Consider the following 21,871-nt stretch of genomic DNA (forward strand, 5'->3'; position numbering starts at 1 on the left):
AATAAGGAATTCTAGAGCAAAACTGCCACGAAAAGAGCTTACACGTTCAGAACAACATACATTTCAGACACAAACCCACACCATGCTCTACCGCTTCCAAAGACTATCAATATGTCAAAGATGAAGTTAGATGTGTTGTAATGAGGAACTCAACATTCCACATTGTAGCTCCTGTAACGGTCCAGATGCCCTTTTGGGATACAGTCCTGTCAGTTCAAAAGTAAGACATATATGGCTCGGATTGGAAAAGATCCGTTAGAACATGGTTTTGTTTTTTTTCTACGAGACACTTTCCAAGGTAGAAAATACCTGAAAAGGTTGGATTTTGGTGTGGTTCATAACAAATTACTTTATGGTGGTTTGAACATCGAGTCTATATAGGAAGTGGATGAAGGTGTAGTGACATCATCCGTCTTGAATTTTGTATTTGGTCATTGCCATCTTAGATTTTTTTGGAGCCGGAAGTTAGCAATTGGACCAGAGGGAGGAATGTTAAGCCATCTGCTAAAGCTATCCCTGGATTGGTTAGTTTTTTGTTTGGTTTTATGACCATTGGAAACCATTATTTTTTATTAATTATGCACCTCAAGTGAAAATCCCAGCTTGTCTTCATCAAATGGCTTTAGTCACTCCTTTAGGATTCTAATCATGTCCACCTAGCCAGTAAAAGCTTCAAACACAAACTTTTGCATGCCAATACTCAGTTACTCAGTTTCGGAATTAGATTAACAAGGACCGCCAGCTCATTGATAAGAGATTGAATGAGTTAGTGACACTTATTGACTTATTGTTTAGTGAGAAAAGTTTAGGCTTTTTTAAATGAGAGTTGGAACCACAGATGCGTGGAGCCAGTCGCGGCCATTGTTGTACGTTCATGTTCTTTGCCCTTAGCTTTACTTCTAAAGCTAGGTGACCATTTCCATCTATTATTCACAGATTATGGGTTTAGCTGCACTCTTCTGGCTTCCCTCTTTTATGTTAGCACTCATCATAAAACCTTTAGAGCTGTCTCATTCAGAAATTATGAATGCAAGAAAATAGATTGTAGCTAGGTTAGTAACTTTAATTGATTTCCAGTGTCTCCATTGGTTTACACTGCTCCTCTGACACTAGTCACTGCAGTGATGGGAGTAAGGCAAGCAGATGATCCATAAATGTCAAATGAATTGCAACAGTGCCCCAAACCTGTTGTCTCCACCCTTTTTTAGGGAGTCTTACTCTTATTTAGGGGGTCAGACCCTTCCAACATCCCATAAATCTAAGTCCAGGGTAAAAATAACATCAACACTAATGCTTTTTTGGCTGCAGGAACCAAAGTTTGGGATGTTGATGGCCCCTCTGGAGTCACCTCTGACCCGGCTGGAGGAGGACCTGCGAAAGGAGGCTCTTGAGCTTTTCAACATGGTAGACTGGCCTCTTTTCTTATTACTGTCCAATGTAGAATTAATTTAGAATCCCTCTGTCGTTCATTGTTTAAATTGAATAATTATTCTACTGTGTCTAAGAATGGCCCACTGTAAGTCTAACCGTAATAAACATGACAGAAACGTTGAGCTGGACCTGGTTGAGCTTCACGCATTGTAATGCTCAAACTGTACTTTGGATCACTAAAACTCTTAGTGTGTTGGTCCGTTTGTTTTGATAGCTTATAATTGCTGCTGTTGCTCGTTCTTCATGATTGTTGAAAGAAAAGACACACAACAGCAAAGCTAAAGTGTGGTAAAACAATGCTATGGAAGATGTTACCCAGTCCGTAGTTGTAATAATCTTTTACCTTTGTTATGTGTTCTTCAGGTGTTACGATTCATGGGGGACCCTCACCTGAATGGGGCACAGGAAAACATGTTTGGGAATTATATTATCCAAAGGGGTTTGTCATCTCCAGGGTTACGAGACGAGATCCTGGCTCAGGTTGTCAATCAGGTGTGGAGGAACACGAACTCTGCCAATGCAGAGAGAGGATGGCTGCTGCTGCTGGCGTGTGTCTGCACCTTCGCCCCGTCAGCCAAGATGGACAAATATCTGTTGAAGTGAGGAAGGAATATATGATCATGAAATATACAGATAAAAAATATTTAATGTCGCTCTCAAAATGGGGACTGGAGAAAAGCTCATTTTTGCTAACAAAAATGACTTAAACCTTAAACTTGCAGTGATTTGAGTGAACAATACACTGAGGACTTTTACAGTGGTTTGTTTTTTCGCCTCATACAGGAAGAATGATGTGTAGGGAGAGCACGGCCCCAGTACAAGCAGTGATCTACACACACACTTGGTCAAAAAAATAGCTAACCTGGGGCCTTAGTTGAACCAGTGCAGAAATCGACAAAATAGCATTTCTCAAATTGCTATAGGTTTATAAGGTTTGAGTGATTTCAGATAGTGAAAAATCAGTTTTTCTCATGTCCTTGTTTTATGCTGATGCTAGCTTGGCTTGCCAATCAGCTTCCCTCAGTGCTTTTCCAAACTTAGAATGATCTGACTGCTGCATAAAACTAAGCAGACTAAGCAGAAGTGCTTCACACTGCCCCACGTAGAAATAAAACTGAAATGTCCCTTTAAAGAGGACACAAGATGCTTTTGTGTTATCTGAACACCAAAATGTTCATTAATTCAAGAAGTATCCTAAAATAAAAAATATGGAACTAAAAATAAGTATCATGTGAGTTCTTTAAAAGAAAACCTGATTTGATATTTGCCCTCCAGGTTCGTGTCGGACCACGCTCCTGTGGGTTGTCAGGCGTTGCTACAACACAGACTCATCCAAGCCAATCAGAAGACGCAGCTTAGCTCGGGCTCCACCCCCGAGACTGCACGGACCTATCCACTGTCCCTGCTTGAGTGGACGGCCAATAGGAAGAAGGCCAACTTGGTGTTGCACCTGCACTGTTTGGATGGTGAGATACTTTTCTTTTAAACGCTACATTATCCAGTTTTGAGTTTCATCTTCTTTGCTCTTCCTGGAAGATAAACCAAACTGCTGCAAAGAAATTAAAAATATTTCAAATTGTCATCATTTATATATTGGTATGTTAATATATTTTTGCTGCAGTTAATTTTCTTCAGCAGAAAAGAAAGTGTAAAGGCTGATTTATGCTTGCACATAAAGATGCTCACCTTCTACCCACCTAAATTGGCACACGTCACCTTTATTGTGTGGGATCAGGATCAATTACAGCCCCGGATCATTGATTATTCATTGCCAGATGGGATCAGGTGATGGGACCTTGCGCTCGATGGTCTTAATTGTCCACATTAGATACAGTTTGTTGATGATATCAAATCAACTGGTCTGATTTAAAAGCAGCAAAGAAACTGAATAGGCCAGGATGTTTGTTTATTTGATTATCTTCCTCTGCAGGAGGGTCATTCCTGTGTCCAGTCCATTCATGGACCAGCGGAGAGGATTTAGCAGGACACATCCTGCGTCACAGGTGCTAATTTTATACACTCAATGTTCACTTAGCTTATACAAAATGTGCGGGTGGTGGAATATCTTTTTGTCAATACATGCCTTGTAAATTACTTAAGAATGTCTGCGGGTTTATGATCAAATGTTCTAATCGTTGCATTCTTTATAGTTATACAGCTCCTTTGAGCCTAATATTAAGAGATGGATGAAAATATTTGAACATTTGAATTGTGTGGTCTTGCAGGGGAGTGTCAGACTGGTGGAGGGGGAGTTCAATTTTGATGAAAGAGCATGGCCAGTGGGTGGAGTTGGCGGGACATGACTACGTGCTGGACTTGATTGCAGACCTCGAGCTCCCTATGGACTTCCCAAAGCAGAAGAGTTACTTCATCATCAGCACTGACAACCCGGCTAGAGTCAGAGCTAATGCCAGCCTGTCAGTGTGTTACATATAAACGTAGACACTTTGGCGTTCAATACAGTACATTACACCAAAGACAGTATTTAACAAAGTACATTGTTCTCTTCCCTTCTCTCAGAACTTTGTTTGGTAGTGGCTTTGAGTCAGATGAGGAGCTTCCTTCCTTTCCTCTCAGCAGCAGCAGAACAGCCCACAGCCTGCCTGATTCTGATGGTTACTACAGTCGTGGTACACAAACACACACAAATAAAAATACTTTTCACAACTTAGATGAATAAGAGCGCTTTATTTGCAGAACAGGCAATTGTAAAGTGTACAGGGGTGCTTGAAAGTTTTGAACCCTTCGGGATTTTAGCAGCTCCTTGGTAGAAGCAGATGCACACTTTAAATCATTGTGCTTATTGCTCTCCTGATGTTGTACATGAACATTAGTTAGTGTGAGAAGGACTGGATAAAAGTTACCCTGGGTTTCTTTGTGATTTTGCTGTTTCTCACACACTTTTCCAATAATACGTAGTTATTCTGACTGAGGATTGGTGGCTTTGTAGCCATTTGCAGGATAAACAATGATTTTTTTGGGGAGGGGGGGGGATCCCCCCCCGTCAATGACGAATGACGTAATAAATTTCTGCAAACATGTTGTGGATGTGTACAAGTATGAACTCACTTACTGACCAGCTGTTTCGATTGGAGCAGCCAAACAGGCCTCCTCCTACGTGGGACCGAAGCCTGTTCCACACAGCATGTTCAAAGTGGGACTGACACACTTCTGTTTCACACTGGTGTTCTGAGTGGAAAGACAGAGGGAGAATTAAATTGATGTGCCACTGAGCTGGCAACAAAGGTAAAAACAGAGCCAAATTGTTGTGAAAGGGCAAACAAGGTGATGCTGGTGTCACTCAGCTGATTTGACAATGCCGGCTTGCTGTGTATGAGCACACAGTGATGCAGCACTGAGACAGCGCTGAGTTATACATATTTTCTGCACTGATATGGTGCCATTGTTGTGCAATAAAGGCTAGAGAGAGGGGCTGCAGGGGATATGTGTAGGAGAAGGATTTTTTTTCTTTGAAAAACAATTGAATATGTAAATCTAATTAAAAGAGAAATTTTTAGGGATTTAATCGGTGATCTGAGATAGGCTAACTTCTCTTTATCTTCTTCTACATTTGTACAAAACTGTTCAGATGTTTTAAGTCGTTCATAAACCTTCAAGCACGACTATATACTGAGTTCAAATTTTTTTAATCCTACTGACTTTTTAAGGGATTACACTTCAAACATTCTCAGATCATGCAGATTTGTGAGAATTTACATTACGTCAAGTGAGGCTACATTATTTTGTTTGTGTTGTACTTGGGGAGTCCCAGAGTAGCCATATTCACTGAAAATGTTTGGGGGGGGGTTAAAGACCACATTGGTAGCATTGAACCTATAGAGAGAGCTGCAAGATGTTACACAGAAAAAAATGTCTAAAACACCAATAAGAGGGATGCCGAAAAGTTCTGAAAAACCACTGGAAATGTGTCCTGGAGGTATTGGAAACCAAACGATACTCAACAGAATGACTGTTTAGATTAGTAATATAAACAAGTTGTTGGAGAGACATTTGGTTATTTATAAGTTCTGAATATGAAGTGTAAAGTCGCTGTGTAAAACCTGGCTGCTGTCCGTTTGTGTCCTGCAGAGTCGGACGCATTCAGTGATGGTCAGACTCAGAAAGGAATGGACCGCTACCTGGACAGCCTGTTTGACCCTGTACTGTCAGACAACAGCATAGTGAGTGCGCACACTTATTTCCAGTAAACTACACATGACATGAATCCATTTAATGTTTTGCTTTGGAAATACTTTGGTGTTACCCCAGCAGGCCAGACGGTCCATTGCATCAAACACAATTTTATGCCCTCAGATTTTTGGGCTATAACTTATATTGGTCGCATATATATAGTACACATCACATGTCAATGTGAGTATATGCACATCATTGAGTGGGTGGCAGCTACATTTCAGTGCATGGTTTTGTATGTTGATTGAGGAACCTTTTATTCTGACAGTGAATTGGTTGACAAAAACAGACTAATTCACGGACTAATCAAGCAAGTGACAAAGTGAGAAAAAAAAGGAATCCAGAATACATAATTACAACTCCAATCCCAAAAAAGTTGGAACTCTGTATAAAGTCTGAATAGAAACAGAATGAAGTGATTTAGCTTAATAGCTCATCTTAAATTCGATGGCAGTAAGACATCTCAAAAGAATTTGGACACTAGCTTTGAAATACTGGAAAAGTAAGTGGTGCTTAAATGAAAAAAACAGAGAAACTTGTTGCAACTAATTAGGTTAATTGGTATCAGATGAATGGGAATAAAAAGGACACCCGAGAGAGGCAGAGTCTCTCAGAAGTAAAGATGGATGAAGGTTTAGCAATCTGCAAAAAACTGCATCTAAAGACTGGGGAGCGAGATTTAAAAGTAATGTTTGTTAACATAGAATTGTGAAGACTTTGAATATTCCATGATATAGAGTACATAATATCATCAAAGGATTTATAGAATCTGAAGACATCTCTGTGTGCGTGTGACAGAACCAAAAATAAACACTGGATTCTTGTGATCTTTTGGCCTTCAGGCAGCACTGCATCAAAAACAGGCATGATTCTGTCATAAAAATAACTGCATGGGCTCGGGGTCACTTCCATAAATCATTGTCAGTGAACGAAGTTCGCTGTGCCATCCACAGTGCTGTTTAAAGCTCTGTTGAGAGGCCATATGTGAACATGACCCAGAAATACAGCCGTCTTCTCGGGATAAAAGCTCGTTTCAAATGGGCCGAAAAGAAAAGTAGAAAACTGTTCTGTGATCGAGTTTAAATCTGAAATTCTTTTTGGAAATCCTGCATATCCTTTGGACTACAGAAGAGAGCAACCATTAGACTTGTTATCAACACTCGGTACAAAAGCCTGCATCTCTGATGGTATGGGGATGCATTAGTGCCCAAGGAACTGGCAACTTGCACATCTGGAAGGGAGCAATCATTTTAGAGCAAAACATGCTCCCATCCAGATGACTTCTTTTCCGGGTAAGGTCTTGCATATTTCACCAAGACAATGCTAAACCTTATACCGCAGCAATTACAACAGCGTGGTTTCACGGTAGAAGAGTCCAGGTGCTGAGTGACCTGCCTGCAGCCCAGACCTTCCACTGAAAACATTTGTGGCATCATGAAAGGCAAATTACTACAAAGAATACCCAGAGCTATTGAGCAAATAGAAACCGATATTATCACAACTTTTTAAAGATGTGTTGCTACCATCGGATTGAAGATAATCTATTTTTTTTCAAACTTTCTTGTGTTCCATTGTGAATGAATGATTTTTTTTTTATGAGATGTACAAATCTTTGCATTCTGTTTTCGTCGACATTTTACAACTCCTCTGGAAGTGAGGCTGGAGTTTCAGCACTGAAATGCAAGAAAAGCGTCATGTCATGCTCACTCAGCCCCCCCCCTGCCATCTGATTGTGAATGTCAGTGAGTGTTGATGGATGGGTGGAACATGCGATCCACCGCTTCTGTTTGTGTATGAATGGGCCAGACAAGTAGGACGATTAGGTTACTGAATGGCCTACCGTATTTGACAGTAACAGCAGGCAGGACATAAGCAGCCCTGTGGCCGCTTCTGTCCCGTCAACACTTTGTCCATGTGGGAAATGAGAAGAGACAGGAGGACCAATTGTTGGAAGTAAACATGGAGAGTTTCCCTCTCGGGCTTCAATCGGGATGCTGAGAAAACACAAGATAGTCTAAATGAAACACTGAATCATGCAGTGTTCTTTGAGACCCTTGATGTAAAGTTTTGTCTCAACACATATGGTTTTAACATCAGTTTTCAGTCAGAAAGTAGAATTTATATCATGTGACCATACTTGCTTTTATTTACTGCTGAGCAAATTTGTGTATAGCACCTTACTCACTATTTACCGTCTTAAAGGAGCATTGATTCTTTGGAATCATTCTGCTTGGAAAAATAACTATGGGATCTGATTATGTTGGGCCAGTGAAGTTTATTTTGTTGTGTTGCATTTTGTGGCAGAAACACTCCTTTTTCCGTGTTTGCAAGTTCTTGCCAGTTGTGTTTGTGTTGGATGGAGCCTCTCCTACAGCATGTACGGTACTTCCTGGAGAGTATTCAGTTCCTGCAGCTTTACCGGCTCACTCAGAAAGGGTCTCAGTCAACCACCACCATACACTCCCTCTCTCATGCTTTCTTGGTCTCAATTCTTCTAGTACACACACTTTCTATCCCACTCTTCATGTCTTTTAAACTCCAGTTTCTCACCGTCTGCAACCACCTTTTTCCTTCCGCTCAATCTCTGCTGCCTGGTTCTCTCTGTCTACCAGGACATGGAGAAGACAGGAGGACTGTCTGCAAGGATAAAGGGAGGAGGAGGTATAGGCGTCACAGGAGGAGGACGGGGAGACGGGGAGAGTCATGCATCCCCAAGCCGGCCTTATCCACCAGGAATACATCCTGGAGGTAAAATGTTGAAGTTTTTAATGTGTGCGTTTCCTGTTTTATGTATATTGTACACACAGACTTTATATTTGTATATATTTCTGGCTTATTTTAATTTAAAATGAATGAAAAATACTTTATTTATCCCAAAAGGAAATTCTATTTATATTTGAATTATTTGCAGCTCTTCTTTTTTCCCACATCCTTCCCTTTCTAACTATTTTTCTCTGTTGACATCAATTATTCAGCTAATCTGAGTGGGTCCTAAATTGCTGGCAGTACTCTCAGGTTGATAGGTATTTTATTTTTATTTTTCTCACTTTAGATCTTCTGCTGAATGCTAGAAACGCTACAAAGTTTTAAATGATAGAGGTCATTTCGACTTGCAGTTCAAGAGTATTTCCATAATGTTAGCTAAGTCAGTGTATAGAGCTGTAGTTTATAGCTTCAGGTGTACACTTCGCCAACCGTAAGCTGTGCTTTAGAGGCTGTAATGAGCAGTTTGGCTTCATAGATAATGCATAAATTCATGCAGTCATTCACTGTAACTACAGATGAGTTCTTTGCTTTCTATGGACATCTGTCAAGTTAATTGTTTCATTTTTTTTCTTTCATGTGGTATATTCTGCTCATTTTGTCTCTAATGTTTTTGTGTGTGCGCCTCTTTGTTGCTCCACAAAAGGTTTATGGTGGTAAACGTTCATTTCATTGTCACAAAACTGATCTTGTTCCAGACATCTGGATATGTTCATTCTTTCTTTACAGGCTGTAAAAGAATGTTCCCTTTTGTCTGTCCTTCGCTATAACTAAGTGTGGTTAATGTTTCAAAGCATCTGCATGCGCAGGTGTCAAGGTTTGTGCAGTCTTTCATATTATAGACAGTATGCTCTACTTCTAATTTGACATCTATTTGGACAATGTACACTGCAGAAAGCATTTGAAGCAAAACCAGAAGAGAAAGGTAGAAAGGAGAAGGAAGTATACCACATGCAAGGTTAATTATCCATTGTGCCATTACTTTGAACATCTATTTTAAAGAAGAGGAAAAGAAATAAAGAAAGCAGTAGATAAGAACGAGTTAGATCTTATCATGGCTGCCACTATTTCTGGCTCCGCTTCATGTTGTAATTGAGGACATTATATTGTAAATGACACACACACACACACATACACACAATGACACAGGACAAAAAGAATACCATCATTTATTCATTTGAAACGGCATTGTTATTGGCATCAAAGCAGCCTTTTTGTGTTTGTATCAGACCTGTGGCAGAGGTGAACGTATATGCCACTAGCCTGGGTGGGTCTGAGCAGAGCATTTGGCATATGTGTCTGCTGATATGCCGTTTAAATGGTTGGCTGACTGCTTGCTGCACCGGCAGTATGGACCGGCTTAGTAGCAGTGCGGACCCACTTGATTAGAAACTTTCAATGGGCAAAAAAAGACGATTCATGTGGAGCTGAAACAAACAATACACAGGCGAGGACATCTAAAAGACGAGGGAAAAAACACAAAGAGGAGTTAGAACAAGATGAACCAAACAAGTCTGTCCAAAAAAAAACAAGCAGGAACGTGACACCAGTGTCAGTGATAGTTGTCTGTAGAAAAAGGTGTGGCTGGATATTGAGATCGAAAACAATTCTTCACTGCTTTTCTAGTGTTTCTGAGAGCAGAATGCAACACTGATGCTAAGACGCCTTTGTCCTGCATGCACACTGTTCATTGTACAATCATAATCACAGCTCAGAAAGGTAACATTCTAAGGGTTGTAGATTTTTTCCTATATTGCTGATCTAATTTTAATGGTAGTTGAAAAGTGAGCCTCTCCAGTGCTTTCCATGTTCATGCAGAAGAGAACTATAATGTCATGTCAATGTTTTTATCCCTAATGCCATTTTGTTGAGCAATTAAAAAGATATTTCAGTCTAGACTAAAAATATGATTGACAGTCTAAAATAGCTATTGCTAGAGGCATGCAATCAGCAGGACTAAAAATGTCCCCTCTGACACAATGCCTTTTTTCTAAACTGCTGAGGAAATAAGTAGAAACAATTTCTTCGTAACATATTATTCAAATGTCTATCTGTTATTTCTGTAGAGTGGCGAAAGCCCCCCTGACATGCTTCTGTGGTTGGAGACTCTTGATGCCATTAATTTCCATTTTAAAAAGCAGTAGAGCCCCACAGGGGACATTGTTTCTGATTCTAACCCTGTTCCCTGCCTGCTGCTCCTCAAGCTGTGCCAGTCCTGCCAGTTGCAGGAGGAATGATGCCCCCCGTCCCCGCTATGCCAATTCCTTCCCACCACCATCACTACGAACAACACCAGCAACAACAGCAGGAACAGTCACAGCCACAGCACCAGTACCACCAATACAACCAACCCCAACAGCCCTACCCCCAGCAGGCCTCTTCTACACCTGCTCCTGCCACTCGTGTAGCACCCACACCTTTGCCCTCTCGCGCCCCTGCTGTCCTGCCTACAACTGCCTCGGCTACTGATAGAGATGCTGATGTAGCATCTCGCGTCAGTGTTGTCCCAGGTCTGCCGGGAGTGCCCTCATTCCCAACCACACCTGTGGTTCCAGGCTTACCTGTAATGACGGGTGTGCCAGGTACAATGAAACAGTTTGCATTGGATTTTCCAGCATGTGTGGCCTAAAGGGTGTGGGCATGATGGACTTCTAATATGGCTCTATATGAAAATCCCGTTGAATTTCTTATGAAAGTTAGCATTTTGTGATGAGATTACAACGTTCTGGTGTGTGGTTTGTGTGAAATCGAGGAGTCTGTTGTTTTTTCAGTGTGTGTGTTTACGATCGCTCTCCTAATTACTCATATCGCTATATTTTTGTGTGTGTTCTTCCTCAGGATCAGAGCAGGCTGTACTAACTCAACAGCAACAGGCCATCATCAACCAGCAAGCTATCATTCTGGTGTGACACATATTCCTTCTCTCAACAGCTCACATATAAGTGCTACTGTTTGTACTTTGATTTCTGTTAATTGGTTAAATATATTGAAAATACTGAGTGAGTGAAATTAAGTATTTAAAAAGAACGGTTTTCTAAGAACATGTTAACAGTCATGTTCTTAGAAACCCTGAAACTGTAATCATCAATAGAGTTAAGTGATATATGAGCAACTTCAAATCATAGCTAATTCAAACTTTTGAACCTTTATTGTGGAGCTACAAAGTGTGGTGCTGTGGACCAACATAACTCTTAGCACTGAATTGAAATCCAAGTTTATATTTAATTAGGGCTGGACGAGTTAACTCGTTAATTATTTAACTCCGATAAATATTTTATCGCGCATTAACGCAGGTTTTATTTTATTTTATTATTATTTTATTTTTTTAATGGATAGGAAAGTTCAGAGAGACAGGAAGCAGGGGGCAGAGAGAGGGGGAACGACACGCAGCACAGGGCCGTCTGATGCGGGACTCGAACCTAAATGCTAAAAGCTATACACTACTTTTGAATTCATTTTTGGATTTTGTGTACAAATGCGATTAATCGCGATTAATCAGGGAAATCATGTGATTAATTAGATTAAAAATTTTAATCGTTGCCCAGCCCTATATTTAATGCTTACATGGACGACTTTTTGTTCTATCAATATGAAGAATGGACAAATCGTAGGATTAAAAGGAAGAATATTCAGCGAGATGAGGGTAAACTCTTATTTACATTCATTGCATGTGTGTGTCTCTGTGCTGCAGGCCCAGCAGATGACTATGCAGGCCATTGCAATTCAGCAGCAGATGCTTTCCTCCTTCCCTCCTGTCGCCCCAGCCCCCCAATCGCCACCCTCATATCAGCACACACACATGCCACAGCGCTCACGCACACCCAGTCCTGTGAGTATAGGCACACGATGCTTCGATGACGTATTGGAATTTGCAAAAAATCTCCTCGCCCGTCAGCTGTATCATTTCTTTTTTTTTCTTTTGCAGACCAAAGAGAGCGAAGAGCCGCACAAGCACGGCCCCACTACTGTTCAGCGGAAAATAAGTATGTCTTGCACGTGTTATATAGTGGGAATATAATGACTGCATTAAAGTCAATGAATGTACTGCATTTTTGGGCTTTGATATTTTAAATCCCTGTGAACCCAGTTAAAAAACAAAGTGAAGGCGCCTGCGGGGTACCTCAACATTCCTGGTTCGTGCTTGATTTGATCAAAAGTTGTGTTGCAGGTCCAACGCGGGGACCCCCTCCCAAGGACGTGGTGCAATCCAGCGTGAGTAACACAGAGCGCATGGACCCGAGCCACGACATCAAAGACATCGTCAAACAGCACCAACCTGCTGGCGCAACATCTTCTGCTGGGTCTCCCACACAAAGGTAACGCACACAGAACTCACACATGGTCCCGCAATCTAAAAGATGTGAGACACTATTGTAATGTCTTTGATGTGTGTGTAGGAAAAGTGATGGAAAGACGTTTGTTAAGAAACCCGACCCTCATGACGAGGCTATGGAGATCCTTAAAGATCAAATGGCAAACCCCCCATCACCGGTACACCCCACCTCTGCACTTAAGACACATGAAAGCTAAAATGATATCAAAACTTTCCATTGAATTGTAGTTATATGTAACTTTTTTTATGTTTAAGTCTCAGAGGAAGCCTCAGCCCTCTCAAACAAAAGAAGATGGAGGAATGAAGGTTACCAAAGCAACCAAGCCTCGACCCGCAGGGCCAACCAGCTCCAACTTAACCCCCACCCATCCTCCAGGTGGAATTCATTTATGAGTTCCCAATAATGAACTGCAGAATAGACTGAAAATCCCATGCTCTTTTCATGCACGCAGGCCGACATTTATGGGACGAGCGTCCTCATTCCATCTGTGTTTCTGTGTTTCCAGTCTCCAGGGATTTACCAGTAGAGGAGGAGACGGCTCAGACCCAACTGCACAGCAGAACCGGTGATGAATATTACACTTACTCCAACGTCCCGTGGAAACTCTACATGAGGAAGGAAGTGGGTTACAAACCAGTTTTCAATTCAGCTCTTCAACACAACAGGTTGTACTGAGAGGTGGGATGACTAAACACTGCATGTGTTAACTAACTTCCTTCTTCTCATTTATGTCTTTCTACGCAGGTTTTCTACCCAAAAGAGACCCTGAACAATCCGCTGATCCTGGACCTAATCTTCAGACAGGTTGGTTAAAGAGATCAGTAATGATCTATGTTTTCAAATTTCTTGGGTAGACCAAGAAGTCTGAGAAATTTGTACTACACAGTGCTTTTTTTCTTCCCTGTCATACACACACTTGCAAGCACATCACACGCAATGTGGATTTCAGTGTCTTGCCCGAGGACACTTTGGCATCTAGATTTTGGAAGCTGGAGAACTGACCACAGACCTTCGAACCACCACTCTTCCGACGGTCCGTCCGTCTCCTCTTTGGTCTGGAGGACACAGAGTTCAGAATTTCAACTGAAGAATTTCAAAACCGTGTCCATCAGACCGCAGGACAGTTGAATGAGCTCAGGCTCAGAGAGAGCAACGGCATATGAGGACCTCGTTTACATGGGATTTGTTTTTGCTGCACTAAAACATTTAGGGCCTAAAAGTTATGTTAATTCTCTATGGCCAAAACAATTTGCATATGCAGTCTCCAAACAAATGGACAACTTCTCCCTGTATTTACCTCTGAAATGTTCTTTTTTTTACCCACCCATGTTGCTGACTTTAACCGAGATTAAATTCAGCAGACTGTCTGTGTTCTCTATTTAGTTTTTTTATGCCACTGAGCGACACAACGTCTTCTCGGTCAAACGTTACCAAAGCAGTCCTTTTCATCTAGATATTAAACAACCCACGAGTACACTTTTAAGTACTTTATGACCTTAGCTGTAGATACAAAGTTAGCAGACAGTAACAGCAAAAGCAGATAATCCCAGACTGTTTCCCTCTGGCAGATGCATTCATATTCCTGGATGTGTGTATTGTTCGCAGGTTGTACATGACACCTTCTCTGAGGCTTGCATCCGGATTACCCAAGAGGAGAGACAGAAGATGAAAGCCCTGTTTGGTAGGAATAAAACAAGCAATCACATCCCAACTCTTGAGTGGAAGAGATGTGCAGCATGTGTATTTGTATTTATGTGAAAGCCTCAGTTTGCACTCAGGATCGGAGCTCTTTGATGACTCATCTTTTCTTTCGCCGACAGCCGAGAACAAGGTGGAGCAGACTTCGGGGTCACACGATGAGAATGTGATGAAGAAAGTGGTCGCCATGGCCAAAGACTCGTGGGAGATCTACTTCTCCCGCCTGTTCCCAGCCTCTGTGAGCTTTTGAGTTGTTCTTAGCAAACCCGAGTTAAACTCAGCGTGGATCCGGGTGCATTTACTCCAGCCATTGTCATCATTTATCCAAGCCAAACTTCCTCCTCCTCTTGACCTGGATGAGTTTCGGTCTTAAATTTCATGTGTTCAGATTTTGATATGTGTGTGTGTGTGTGTGTGTGTGTGTGTGTTTGTTTTTCAGGGCAGTGTAGGGACAGGAGTGCAGGTGTTGTCTGTGTCTCATAAAGGGATCAAGCTGCTGAAGTTGGTGAAGAGCGGCACTACAACATCAGACTACTTCAGAGTGCTGAGGCCCTACAGGTGAAGCTGATTTTAGGATTATTTTTTTTTTTTACAGTTTTTATCTAAATGCATTAACAGATCTGCTCATTGGCCTTATGTAGCAGGGTATTACATCTCAAACGCCTGATTGCTTTGACCTGTGATTTGAAGCTGACTTCCTGGTTTCTCATATGACTTCCTGTGCAGCTACTCGGACATCCTGTTTGTGTCTATTCCGTCTAAGAACATGCTGGAGTTCAACCTGACCAACGAGAAGCTGATCCTGTTCTCTGCCAAAGCCCCGCAGGTCAAACACATGATCGACTTCTTCCTCACAGAGCTCAAGAAGGTCAGAGACACTTTTGTGAGCATATTTTGTGCGCCATTGGAAAAAGGATTTTACACACGAGGCCTTTGGTGTTATCAGTCGGGTATTCACGATTGAGATGCTCATTCGTGTCAGTGGATGTTGGCTTTTATAGATGCCTGCTTTGTGAGAGGGTGTCTGCTTCTTGAACGTATACCGCCAAGTAGTTCCACAAGAGAGTGGCTCAGCTGGAAGCTTTTTTTGGAGAATATTTGGGACAGACAACATTCAGGAATTACAGAAGTCCAATCTTGAAGTTAGAAATGGATGCACTAGCTTCCATCCAAGACAGATCCTAGTTTAAACTAGCTCTGAGGTTCCTCACTAGTAGCACTAGAAGCCAAGTGATTAGATTGCTAAACAGTTTCTTCCTGAAGCGCTCCGGTCCAAAGACAACAGCTTCGATTTAGTCTGAATATTGAAAGCAGGTCTTTGTTTCTTTAAGACAAGATGCTTTTCATCTGACCACCTTATTGGTCTCATCTGGTTTCATGGAGAAAACAAACAGTAATGTAGGACAGCCTTTGGACAGCTCCTTTTAACAAGAAAACTTGGAGTAAAATCCTCCTTCATGCTATTTCCAGTGTCTTCTTAAATTTAAGTTTTTTCTTTTTTTACTTGGATTCACCTTAGGACAGAGATGATTTGGTCGTAATGAATTCTATACATTTATTAATGACATTGGCTCAGTCAGTATGGCCAGTCAACCCATAAATCTGTCAGTGTGCTCAGTGGATGCGACGTCTTGTCTTTGTCAGGACTCTGAGTACATGGTGGCGGTGAGGAATTACATCACTGAGAACAGGACTCACCTCAGCTTCCACAAAGGGGACATCATCAGACTGCAGCACATGGATGGGCTGGAGACCGGTGAGACGCACACACATGATCACAACCCACACGAGTGTACACAAACACTGTGGACTTTCACTGTGATATCTGTGCTTTTTGGCTTCTGTGGACCTTTTACACGGTCTCTGCTTATCTGTGCATCAATGTGTTTGTGTGTGTGTGTGTGTGTGTGTGTGTGTGTGTGTGTGTGTGCAGGCAAACATTATGGCTGCATTGTGAGGAAGAAGGTCATGCTTCTGGAGGAGCTCAAGAGGGACACTCCTGAGTTTGGTGGGTGTGGCAGGACTGATTCTCAGCAGTTTGTGTCTACTGATAAGTTTTTTTGTTTTTTGCTCATTATTATTTATCCCAAATCTGTTGTGTTTCCCAGTTTTTTTTTTTCATTAATTTTTTTTAGATTTGGTAGATTTTCCTCTCAAAGCTGAAAAATATAAACCTGATATTTAGGATTTTTACAACGGTTGTATGAAACAATATTTCCAATCTCTAAATCTCTCATCTCAGGTACATTTCTTTTGATGCATGTGTGCTCAAACAGGCTGGCGGTTCGGGGCCGTGTATGGAAAGTCGGGAGTGTTTCCCAGTGAGTACGTCCATCCTGTGGCCGCTCCGGACTTCCTGGTCCTGCCCGCTGACCGCGTGGAGCCTCGAGACCGGCAGGGACGAGTTGCCGCATCAGCTGCTGTTGCCGTAGCGATGGGCTCCGCAGTAGCTGCTCATGAGCTCGACCTCTCGACAGAGGTGCAGACAGGGATTTTGTCTACTCATATTAAACTACATAGCAACAATGCTTCTTTTTTTTAAGCTTATGATAACTTTATAATAACTATGACTTATGTCTGTTTGCAAATCATAAATATAAAAAATAATTCCGTTTTTGGTTTAATGTAGGAGGCACTTTTGCATTGCTCTTAATGCTGTGGGTTTGCATTTGTGTATCAGGTTGTTAATGAAATGTATGGGGACAGCATGAGCGTTGAACTGGACGATCTGCCTCTGCACAGCAGCCAGTATCACATGACTGAGTTTGCCAAGAAGTACTTCAGAGAAGCACAGAGGAACAGGGGGTCAGTAAGATGCACACTCACACGTGCGCTTTGAAAATGACGCCAAAATGTTTTCATTTAAATCTCCAGTTTGCTCTAACTGAATAGACATGCCTTTATAGATGTCCAAGTCATGTTTATTTAATTGTTTGTATTCTCCACAGTGATCAGAAAGCCAAAAAGGGGAAGGAAGTCAGAGATCCAGCAGATATGATCAAATTCTCAAAGGTGATGCAACTGGGTTTGCCTCAAAACATAATCTTGAATTTGAACAATCTTTTTATTTCCATATCCACAACACACTGTATTTCCTAATTAAATTATTCTTACAGTGCTGTGCAAAAGTCTTGATCCACCCTTCATTTCTTTATATTTTCCTTCCAAGCAGCCAGACTTTTTTCTTTTAAAGTAGTCTTGAGTAACAGTTCTCCAGGCTTTCTGGAGGTCTTTCAAAGCTTTTCTTCGGACATTGTGTTAGGGGTGAGCAGACTGGATCCAGAAGCGAACAAGAGACGGTAGATTAGGTGTCATAAAATGGATTTTATTTACTGAGGGGAAGGTTGGGATGCCAGGAAGTGAGGAAGGGATCCAGGATACGGGTCGGCGGGGAAGGAGGCTCCGTGTCCGGGTGTGTGATCCGTGGGAAGATGGTCTCGTGTCCAGGGGATTACTGTGCGGGGCTCGTGAGGTCCAGGGGGGTTCTGTGCAGGGGCTCGTGGGGTGAGGCTCGAAGGCTGGGCGGAATACTGATAGCTGGCTGAGCTCTAGAACAGGCATACGTTTACTCTGAGAAAGACAATCATTTGGCACCAGAGCACAGGGGAGAGCAGGCTTTAATCGGTGCCAGATTGGTGATCAGCCACAGGTGAGGATGGTGAGAGAGCGCTCCTCCAAGCCGCTCCACCCAGCCTGAAAACGACAAAGAAAAACCAGCCAGCACCAAAATAAAAATATATAAATAAATATCCATCCATCCATCCATTATCTGCCGCTTGTCCGGGGATCGGGTCGCGGGGGCAGCAGCTTGAGCAGAGAAACCCAGACGTCCCTGTCCCCGGCCACTTCCTCCAGCTCTTCTGGGGGGACCCCGAGGCTTACCCAGGCCAGCCGAGAGACATAGTCTCTCCAACGTGTCCTGGGTCTTCCCCGGGGTCTCCTCCCAGTGGGACGGGCCCAGAACACCTCACCAGGGAGGCGTCCAAGAGGCATCCTAACCAGATGCCCGAGCCACCTCATCTGACTCCTCTCGATGCAAAAAGCAGAAACCCGATTCTGAGGTCGCCAAAACGGACCCCCTCAACGCCCTGGCTGCGCCTAGAAATTCTGTCCATAAAAATTATGAACAAAATCGGTGAAACTCCTCCTTACAGGGGATTCCGCCAGCCGTTCCCAACAGACCCTCACAATACGTTTGGGCCTGCCAGGTCTGACCGGCTTCCTCCCCCACCAGCGGAGCCAACTCACCACCAGGTGGTGATCAGTTGACAGCGCCGCCCCTCTCTTCACCCGAGTTTCCAGGACATACGGCCGCAAGTCTGACGATAAAGTCGATCATCGAGCTGCGGCCTAGGGTGTCCTGGTGCCAAGTGCACATATGGACACCCTTATGCCTGAACATGGTGTTCGTTATGGACAGTCCGTGACGAGCACAGAAGTCCAACAACAAAACACCACTCTGATTCAGATCGGGGGGGCCGTTCCTCCCAATCACGCCCCTCCAGGTCTCACTGTCATTGCCCACGTGAGCATTGAATAACTATATAAGTATAATCACCACACATTGGCTGCTTTTAAACTAATTTTTAGTCAAGTCCTCAGCATTTTCAGAGGATTTTTTTCTATTTGTTAAGCCCCTGAACACTGAGCTATGAATAATTTGTAAAGAAAAGGCATCTTACTCAGTGAGTACTTAGTGAGTATCTTTAATGACTTCGTTGCTAGCAGCCTGTCACAGAGTAATGGTATTTCTTCCCTTTTTGTTACTTCTATGAATGCCAAAGATGACATGCCAACAAGGTGATTCCCAAAGAGCTGTTAGATGAAAACTTGTGGTGTGTCCTTGGAAAATTTGAGAAAAAGTGGAGGACAAAGTGATGTCCTTAAGATATAGGAAGTAATCCAGCTAAGACCTGATACAGGACCTGAGAGATGCATCTGGACCTTCAGCTGATCCATCTACTGCTCACTGAAGCCTCATCAGAAATGGTCTCCATGGAAGGGTAGTTGTCAAGAAGCCATTCTTAAAGGGGAACTCCGGGGCATTTGAAGCGTGTTTCCATTGCTAGAGGTTGTCAAATAATGATAGTATGACACAGAGAGGTGCGTATCTGCGCTCCCTGTGTGAAGATCGCTCTGTCCGCACAGCATGTCATGCGAGGCTAATACGTGGTGGCTAAGGGGCAAGCGCTAACCCTTCCACGTAAAACAACAACTTGCACACTGCAGAAACGTCACACCACTTTATAACCCATCCGACAATAAAGTCACAAGCCTTACCATCAAAACCATATGCATGGTTCTCACATTACTGGCATGGGGACGTTACAAAACAACTTTATAAACAGCATGTCACTCACCGGCTGGTTGTAGGCTCGCGCATGTGAAAGCCCAAAAGAGTCGATGGAGAATAATCCCATATACAAAACAATTATCTTCTCTAGAAAAACTGCGTTCAAGTATTTAAAACATTACAAGAATATTACTGGGCAAGTATTGTTGTAATGTTTTAAATACTTGAACGCAGTTTTTCTAGAGAAGATAATTGTTTTGTATATGGGATTATTCTCCATCGACTCTTCTGGGCTTTCACATGCGCGAGCCTACAACCAGCCGGTGAGTGACATGCTGTTTATAAAGTTGTTTTGTAACGTCCCCACGCCAGTAATGTGAGAACCATGCATATGGTTTTGATGGTAAGGCTTGTGACTTTATTGTCGGATGGGTTATAAAGTGGTGTGACGTTTCTGCAGTGTGCAAGTTGTTGTTTTACGTGGAAGGGTTAGCGCTTGCCCCTTAGCCACCACGTATTAGCCTCGCATGACATGCTGTGCGGACAGAGTGATCTCCACACAGGGAGCGCAGATACGCACCTCTCTGTGTCATACTATCATTATTTGACAACCTCTAGCAATGGAAACACGCTTCAAATGCCCCGGAGTTCCCCTTTAAGGAAGGGAAACAGGGAGAAATGGCTGAGGTATTCCAAAGGACACAAGAGGTGGATTGGTGCTTTCAACACCATACAGCCGACTCTGCTGAAGGACAAGCTGGCACATGCTGGGGTGGATCTCCACCTCACATCCTGGATTGTGGATTATCTAACTAATCGACCCCAGTATGTGAGGACTCAGAACTGTGTCCTGCAGCACAGGAGCCCCACATGGAGCGGTTATGGCTCCATTCCTTTTCACCTTGTACACTGCAGGCTTCTCCTACAGCTCCCCCTGCTGTCACCTGCAGAAGTTTTCAGACGAGTCTGTAATTGTCGGTCTCATCACAGAGGATGACGACAGAGAGTACAAAGGACTGGTACTGGACTTTGTACACTGGTGCCTTTGGATCCGCATCCAGATCACTGTCCAGGCCAGATAGTGACTGGATAGTGTAGTGGTAAGATTTTGTGCCCTTCATGTGGGTGACTGGAGTTCGAATCCTGACCTCCCCCCTGCATGAAAGGCACTACCTCCAGTAGGGGTCCTTAGGCAAGACACTACCTGCCTACCTGGGATATGAGTGTAAGTTGCTTTGGATAAAAGCGTCTGCCAAATGCATAAACATAAACATAAATAGATCAATGCGGATTACCATAGTAGACAACACTTCCCTCCAACACCCGTGAACATCCAAGAAATGGATATTGAGATTGTGACATCTTAAAACTACCTGGGTGTTCACCTGAACTATAAACTGGACCGGAGTTATCATGCTGCTGCTCTCTACAGGATCAGAGCAGACTCTACCTGCTGAGGTACTTTGGGGTGCAGGGGGCACTTCTTAAGACCTTCTAGTGACTCTGTGGTGGCATCAGCCATCTTTTTTGGAGTGGTCTGCTGGGCCAGTTGCATCTTGGCAGCGGACAGAAAGAGGGTGGAAAAACTGATGAGGAAAGCCAGCTTGGTTGTGGGATGCCCCCTTCACTCAGTTGGTGGTGGGAGAGAGGAGAATGATGGCTAAGTTATCATCTCTGATGGACACCCTGTCCCACCCCTTACAGGAAACCATTACAGCACCGGGCAGCTCCTTCAGCAGCAGACTGAAACATCCAAAATGTCTATCTTATCTTATTTCCTGATTTCCTGGCAATACATAAAGAAATGAGTGATGACTCGAGACTTTTGTTCTGTACTGGTTATGCTTTTGTCTGCTATACCTATGAGAAAAGGCTGTTTGTTAGTTTGTTTTGTTTGGGATCCAGCTGACATGTTGGCACGATGTGTTTGATTCTCTAGTCTCCCATCCAGGAGTCTCTGATTGACTTCTCTGACAGCGGGATGAACAGAGTGGCTACTGACATCTTCTTAGGTAAGAGCAGAGTAGAGTGATGTACAAATGATGTGCATTGAGGAGGCAGAATAGGAAGGTAAAGAACTACTAAGTGCCTGCATATGTATTTTTACATTTCAGATGTCATTCATTTGCATTTTTTTAGCAATAAACATTTCAATATGGTT

The 21,871-nt window shown here is 42.8% G+C and overlaps 1 protein-coding gene across 1 annotated transcript in view; it reads left to right on the forward strand.

Moving 5' to 3' along the window:
- The window catches only part of myo15aa (myosin XVAa), a 46,759-nt gene that overhangs the window by 19,431 nt on the left and 5,457 nt on the right, over positions 1 to 21,871 (forward strand). Inside the window, exons 27-52 of the mRNA XM_075453932.1 lie at positions 1,309 to 1,404; positions 1,795 to 2,030; positions 2,707 to 2,897; positions 3,362 to 3,434; positions 3,657 to 3,848; positions 3,952 to 4,061; positions 5,521 to 5,612; positions 8,235 to 8,370; positions 11,224 to 11,288; positions 12,077 to 12,214; positions 12,311 to 12,368; positions 12,554 to 12,701; positions 12,783 to 12,876; positions 12,974 to 13,094; positions 13,225 to 13,340; positions 13,464 to 13,523; positions 14,325 to 14,400; positions 14,540 to 14,655; positions 14,857 to 14,975; positions 15,144 to 15,285; positions 16,062 to 16,173; positions 16,351 to 16,425; positions 16,694 to 16,896; positions 17,098 to 17,222; positions 17,366 to 17,429; positions 21,650 to 21,722. Coding sequence (XP_075310047.1) covers positions 1,309 to 1,404; positions 1,795 to 2,030; positions 2,707 to 2,897; positions 3,362 to 3,434; positions 3,657 to 3,848; positions 3,952 to 4,061; positions 5,521 to 5,612; positions 8,235 to 8,370; positions 11,224 to 11,288; positions 12,077 to 12,214; positions 12,311 to 12,368; positions 12,554 to 12,701; positions 12,783 to 12,876; positions 12,974 to 13,094; positions 13,225 to 13,340; positions 13,464 to 13,523; positions 14,325 to 14,400; positions 14,540 to 14,655; positions 14,857 to 14,975; positions 15,144 to 15,285; positions 16,062 to 16,173; positions 16,351 to 16,425; positions 16,694 to 16,896; positions 17,098 to 17,222; positions 17,366 to 17,429; positions 21,650 to 21,722 — 3,031 coding nt within the window. The remainder of the gene's footprint in view (positions 1 to 1,308; positions 1,405 to 1,794; positions 2,031 to 2,706; positions 2,898 to 3,361; positions 3,435 to 3,656; positions 3,849 to 3,951; positions 4,062 to 5,520; positions 5,613 to 8,234; positions 8,371 to 11,223; positions 11,289 to 12,076; positions 12,215 to 12,310; positions 12,369 to 12,553; positions 12,702 to 12,782; positions 12,877 to 12,973; positions 13,095 to 13,224; positions 13,341 to 13,463; positions 13,524 to 14,324; positions 14,401 to 14,539; positions 14,656 to 14,856; positions 14,976 to 15,143; positions 15,286 to 16,061; positions 16,174 to 16,350; positions 16,426 to 16,693; positions 16,897 to 17,097; positions 17,223 to 17,365; positions 17,430 to 21,649; positions 21,723 to 21,871) is intronic.

This window comes from Odontesthes bonariensis, chromosome 21 (assembly GCF_027942865.1).
Source record: "Odontesthes bonariensis isolate fOdoBon6 chromosome 21, fOdoBon6.hap1, whole genome shotgun sequence".
In the NCBI taxonomy this organism is placed as follows: domain Eukaryota; kingdom Metazoa; phylum Chordata; class Actinopteri; order Atheriniformes; family Atherinopsidae; genus Odontesthes; species Odontesthes bonariensis.